This window comes from Sinocyclocheilus rhinocerous, unplaced genomic scaffold (assembly GCF_001515625.1).
Source record: "Sinocyclocheilus rhinocerous isolate Xijiao unplaced genomic scaffold, SAMN03320098_v1.1 scaffold6459, whole genome shotgun sequence".
Classification (NCBI taxonomy): Eukaryota; Metazoa; Chordata; class Actinopteri; order Cypriniformes; family Cyprinidae; genus Sinocyclocheilus; species Sinocyclocheilus rhinocerous.
Genome location: NW_015630666.1, coordinates 47,529 through 53,871, shown reverse-complemented (window position 1 = coordinate 53,871; position 6,343 = coordinate 47,529). Strand labels below are relative to the sequence as shown.

The following is a 6,343-nucleotide window of genomic DNA, read 5'->3' as shown; positions in this document are numbered from 1 at the left end:
TCCGAACTGATTGCACTGTATTTTATGTATAATCATTTTCTATTTTTAACGGTCTTAAATTAATTTTAAATCAATTTTTAAATCATTTTGAAAGTTTTTAAATTCCTTGTTTTATTTTTGTGATTATTTTTGATGATTATTTTACTTTCTTTTATGTAAAGCACTTTGAATTACCATTGTGTATGAAATGTGCTATATAAATAAACTTGCCTTGCCTTGACTATTTTTGTCTAAACTAAACTAAAAAATGCATTAAAATATTTCCAGCCTAAGAAACGCTTTAGAAGTGAGCTTGAATGTCTATGGACAACAAGAATTTCTGACTTTTTAACGACCTTTTAACATTTTATAAATTTTCATAACTTTGCCTGGCTCACATCTAACTTGTGAAGTTGCCTGCTATTTCCAGGACCCCATTTCATATTTAATATTGTATTATTAATAAAAACAACAAAGTAGTGTTTCTAATTAAACATAAACAAGTCTTGTTTAAAAACATATTCATAGTTTTATTATGAGCAGTTAACTCGGTAATGTAGAGCTAAATACCATGAGATATGCAGTTGTAGGTAAAAAGCAGTTTTGTGAAATCATCACTGGCAATAAACATTTGTAAATAAAAGTAACTACATGATTTCAGTGAAATGATGTGAAAGAAACTGATAAATTGATGGTGGGTGAGCAAAAACACACACATTCTTCAGGTTACAGACATCTGCTGATACTTTCACTCTCTCAAGTTCTCTCTGTGACAGAATCGTGCCTGTACTGCTAAGATGAATTTAAACTACACTCAAATTATTATATACAATTCAATACAACATATTGCTACGGTGTGACCCACAAACATTCAGCGTGACACGCACCACAATTTTTCTCTCTCTCTCTCACACACACACACACATTATTCCTGTTTCTTTCTAATGGAATTGATGAAACTGTAACTGCTGCTTTGGAAATGGAAGATGGGAGCAAACCGATGGTCCCGCCTTAGTTTGTGATTGACAGAGACACTATCCAGTGACCTCACATGAACCCTTTCTCATGCACTATGAATCATTAAATCCCTTTCAGCAATCCCTTTCTTTCACCTGAATATGTAAATCTAAAAATAGAAACAGGGAGGCGTGACAATATCTGCATCCCAATTTGCATACTAGCCATACAATAAAGTATGCAAAATTTTGTTTAGTGTTCCACAAATCATAGCATGTCAAAAAAAATTCTCAAGGTGCCTGGATGGTATACTTTTTCTGCGGAGGCCTTTTGAGCCAATATTACCCACAATCCCCTTGCATTACAGAACAGGCGGAGCTTGTAACAGTTCCTTATCAACTTTTTGAGTTGTAATAGTGAATAATTATAAATTCCAAGGCCAAAGCTGCAACAGCAGTTTTAAAAATATGTAAAAGTAATAATAAATTGATCTACATGTTAACGTTTACATAAATTGTGTTAATTTTATTACATTATGTATTGCAGTACTAGCGTACTACATACTACAAGTATGCATTTTCCCATCACCACTTAAATACATACCTGTAGTATGCAGAAGCAAGCAAACTGGGATGCAGCTTGTGTGTGTCTCACATTTCACGCTGAAGTTCTTCTCTATACTGCCATTGCCTGAAACACACACGCACCTCAAAATAACACTACAACAAGGACAAAATGCTGAAGAATGTGCTGTCCCTGGTTCATATTAATGCTTCACACACAATCAAATATCCTCGCATACGCCTCGCTGGGAGTCTGAACCCAAAGCTCGCATTCTCATCAATTATGTGCCGAACAGGAACAGGAAGATAAAGAATAATTGCATGCTGAGAATATCAAGTGACTTAAATATATCTAAAATACTGTAACAAATGTTAACACTTGCTTTTAATGATTGCACATACATCCGCGTAGTGATATCCGGGTCAGGTCAGGGTTAGATTCATCCTGATATGTCTCAAAAGCAGTTCAGAGCTTTTACTGCAAGTGTAAACGCTACGATCAGAATCTGGTGTGACTCTAGTTTGATTAAAATGAGTTTGGTGCCAATCCCTCTGATTGGAAATGCTCCTGTGTACTTTGGAGAGCCAAAGTACTGCTGAAGAACTAAACTGCATTTGTTTTAGGTACATAAGGACACTTTCTTTAAGAGGGAGAGTCATACTCTTTGACTATGCAAAATGTAAAAATATGTTTTGATCTTTGTGGTTCGAACAGAATGGAGATGTGTACATTTTTCTTATTTTGCCTAAATATCATATTTTTTCACTTAGTACTTCCCTCCAGAGGCTACAGAAGATAGTTACATGCTTCCCAGAAGACAAAATAAGTTAAGTTTACCCTGATCTTCAAATTCAAAAAGTTTTCTCACCCCGGCTCTTAATGCATAATTTTTCCATCTGGAGCATCAGTGAGCGTTTGAACCTTCTGTTATTTTGATGTAAAAATCTTGATAACATTATAAGTGGACCTCAGAGAACAGTATAAAATAAAAAACTGAGGCAGTTCATGACCCCTTTAAGTAACAAGCTATCAGCTTAACAACATGCTGCCATCAGACCTCACATGAACCCTTTCTCATGCACTATGAATCATTAAATCCCTTTCAGCAATCCCTTTCTTTCACCTGAATATGTAAATCTAAAAATAGAAACAGGGAGGCGTGACAATATCTGCATCCCAATTTGCATACTAGCCATACAATAAAGTATGCAAAATTTTGTTTAGTGTTCCACAAATCATAGCATGTCAAAAAAAATTCTCAAGGTGCCTGGATGGTATACTTTTTCTGCGGAGGCCTTTTGAGCCAATATTACCCACAATCCCCTTGCATTACAGAACAGGCGGAGCTTGTAACAGTTCCTTATCAACTTTTTGAGTTGTAATAGTGAATAATTATAAATTCCAAGGCCAAAGCTGCAACAGCAGTTTTAAAAATATGTAAAAGTAATAATAAATTGATCTACATGTTAACGTTTACATAAATTGTGTTAATTTTATTACATTATGTATTGCAGTACTAGCGTACTACATACTACAAGTATGCATTTTCCCATCACCACTTAAATACATACCTGTAGTATGCAGAAGCAAGCAAACTGGGATGCAGCTTGTGTGTGTCTCACATTTCACGCTGAAGTTCTTCTCTATACTGCCATTGCCTGAAACACACACGCACCTCAAAATAACACTACAACAAGGACAAAATGCTGAAGAATGTGCTGTCCCTGGTTCATATTAATGCTTCACACACAATCAAATATCCTCGCATACGCCTCGCTGGGAGTCTGAACCCAAAGCTCGCATTCTCATCAATTATGTGCCGAACAGGAACAGGAAGATAAAGAATAATTGCATGCTGAGAATATCAAGTGACTTAAATATATCTAAAATACTGTAACAAATGTTAACACTTGCTTTTAATGATTGCACATACATCCGCGTAGTGATATCCGGGTCAGGTCAGGGTTAGATTCATCCTGATATGTCTCAAAAGCAGTTCAGAGCTTTTACTGCAAGTGTAAACGCTACGATCAGAATCTGGTGTGACTCTAGTTTGATTAAAATGAGTTTGGTGCCAATCCCTCTGATTGGAAATGCTCCTGTGTACTTTGGAGTGCCAAAGTACTGCTGAAGAACTAAACTGCATTTGTTTTAGGTACATAAGGACACTTTCTTTAAGAGGGAGAGTCATACTCTTTGACTATGCAAAATGTAAAAATATGTTTTGATCTTTGTGGTTCAGAGTATTTAGTCTTTGGTAAACTTTACAGTGCTCTTGTTGTGGTAGAAAAATATCCAATCTGTACTCTCAAACTAATCTGTACGATATATCAGGATCGGATAAAAACATATTTGTGTGAAATGACTGATGAAAGATGATGTTTTTGCCACTTTCCATAAATCTCTCTCTCTATATATATATATACACACATACACATATAAAGTAAGGCATGTTAGACTCATTCATTCACTGACCTAACGTGACCACTGGAGGACCCTTATTTTGACGCCCCTCGCACAAACTCTGATATGCGATGATTATATAATAGCTATCCAATAGTTACTGGAATCATAAATCATGATGCAGCTGATGTCAGATCAGTGGTTTCCTGTTGATATACACGAGTCCCTACAGCAGAATGAAAAGCGTAACTAAACACACCAGCAGAAAACCCACAACACACTCACACATACTCACACATCATGCAGTTTCACTTGTTTATAAAAGCAGCTCTATAAATGTGCCATTATCTGTGGAGTTAAATATGACTTCACTTTGTTACTTTTCATCATGTAAACGGTTTGCTCAGACTCTCTGCATGGTATTAAAAGTAAACCAAACCCAAACAGATTCACCAACAAAGTCAATACGGTTTCCTCGAATAAAATCACACATATGTACAGCGCACGTCTACACGTCCTAGCCTCGTTAGCGTGCCGTGATCGGATGCGATCAAATAAGCACGCCCTGTGGCTGCTGCAGGATCTTGATCACTCTGCTCAGAGATTCGGTAGTAGCGAAGGCCAGATACTGACAGCACAACCAGTCCTCCAGACTCACGCCGCAGCCCGTGTCCAAAGAACGCTCTGCGAACTTGATCATCATAAGCGTTCGCTTCAGGTCCAGCCAGTTCTGCAAGACGGTGTGGCGCTGAACTGTTCCGGCGGCGGGGTTCAACGAATTGAACAGATCCTCTCGGGGGCCCCACAGCAGACACTGCAAACACGCCCGGGCATCCGCCATCTGGATGCGCTCGGAAGGGTTGGGATTGAGCAGCACCGTGGCGAGCTGTTGAAGACCGTTGGAGTACAGGGATCGCAGGGGCAGCTGGGGCAAGTCAGAGCTGCAGTATTCCCTCTCCTTTAGCTCCGGACATTCCTCGAATGGGTTCGGTCGATGCAGCATCTCGTAGATCAGTATCCCGGTCTGGAATTCGTCGCACTTGCGGTATTGAGTGGCAGTGAGGAGCTCAGGTGCCAGACGGGACTGGTCTCGGAGCGAAGCGGGTTCCAGCACCACGTTCTTGAGTTTGGCCTGAGAGAAGTTGCTGATGATGAGCCGGGCGGGGCAAGCGGAAGCCGCGGCGGAGGAAGGTCCGGATGCAGCGTTGTTGTTCGGTTCCATGAGCTCCAGGTTCCAAGGGTTCCCGGGCTGACAGTGCACCAGGAGGAGGTTCTCGAGCCGGAGGTCACAGTGCGTGACGTGGTAGGGTTTCATGTGCTCTAGTCCCGCACACAGCTGCAACAGCAGGAGACACACCTGGCGTTCGTACAGCTCAGGGTTTCGCGTGTGCCGCTCTACACCCTCCCGTACAAAATCTGCCACTGTCTGGAATGGCACCTCTCGAGTGATCACCACAACACGGCTGCAGAGTTTCCCGCCCGGACCTGCCGCATCTCTCTCATCCTCCTTTCCTTTTCCCTCTTCTCCTCCTTCCGTACCACCTTGCTTGTCTTCTCCATCCTCCTCACGCTCCCAGGGCAGCAGGCGGGCCGGAACGTCTGCCAGGAAGTGCCCACAGTCCTGCTGGATGTTGAAGTGCACAGCGATACTCTGCCGAACTGCTAGGCTGTGAAAAAACTGCTGCTGAGTCTCCTTCACCACTCCCTGACAGATCTGAGATCAGACAGAAAGAGAATGTTAATTTTGTAATATACATGCAAATCTGAGAAGACTATCTAGGCAACATTTTGAAGTATCAAGCAATTATGGCCAAGAAAGCACCGAATGTATCCTTTGTGGATAATTTCATAATGCATTGTGATGAACTCTATCTGTATTAACCCTTGTGCGACCTTTTGGACATTTTTGTCCTTTTCAGTTTTGTTTTTTTTATCATTTTGCCTGTGTTATTGCCAACTGCATAAATTTTGGCACAGGTGTGTATTTTTATTGGAATTTTACTATTTCACTTCCATTTCCTTTAATAAATCTGTTTTGCACTAGGTACAAAAAATTGTTCCTCTCAGGACCTTAAGGACAAAAATGTCCCCATTGAAACCCATTAAAACTGCTATTTTTAATCGCAGTGCCATTTAACTGTAAAATTATGCAATTTTTGTTGATAGGCTTTTATTACATTGGCAAGACTTTAAAATTTAATTTTTTACTATTTTTTACCAGATGGTGCCATTTTTTCAGGTTTGACCTATAAAGAAAATACTCGCTTTATTTCTGTTTTCTGCTTCTGCATATTATAGAGCCAATTGGATAAATAATGCAGCTATAATTGTGTGGGTGTGTTGGTATGGATGTCAGAGTGTGGTTTGTATGTGTATGTGTGTCATAAAAAAAAATTATGTGTGTGTGTTCTTGTAAAATTTGAGAGAGAAAAACTCTACT

At 39.7% G+C, this 6,343-nt stretch overlaps 1 protein-coding gene across 2 annotated transcripts in view; it reads right to left on the bottom strand.

The window, feature by feature from the left end:
• Positions 1-497: 497 nt before the first annotated feature.
• The window catches only part of LOC107740701 (pseudopodium-enriched atypical kinase 1-like), a 16,410-nt gene continuing 10,564 nt past the window's right edge, over positions 498-6,343 (bottom strand). For both annotated transcript variants that reach the window (XM_016553206.1, XM_016553207.1), the window contains exons 5-6: positions 2,558-5,617; positions 498-1,025 (exon numbers count right to left, since the gene is read on the bottom strand). In XM_016553206.1, the coding sequence (XP_016408692.1) occupies positions 4,454-5,617 (1,164 nt within the window). In that variant the 3' untranslated portion in view covers positions 498-1,025; positions 2,558-4,453. The remainder of the gene's footprint in view (positions 1,026-2,557; positions 5,618-6,343) is intronic.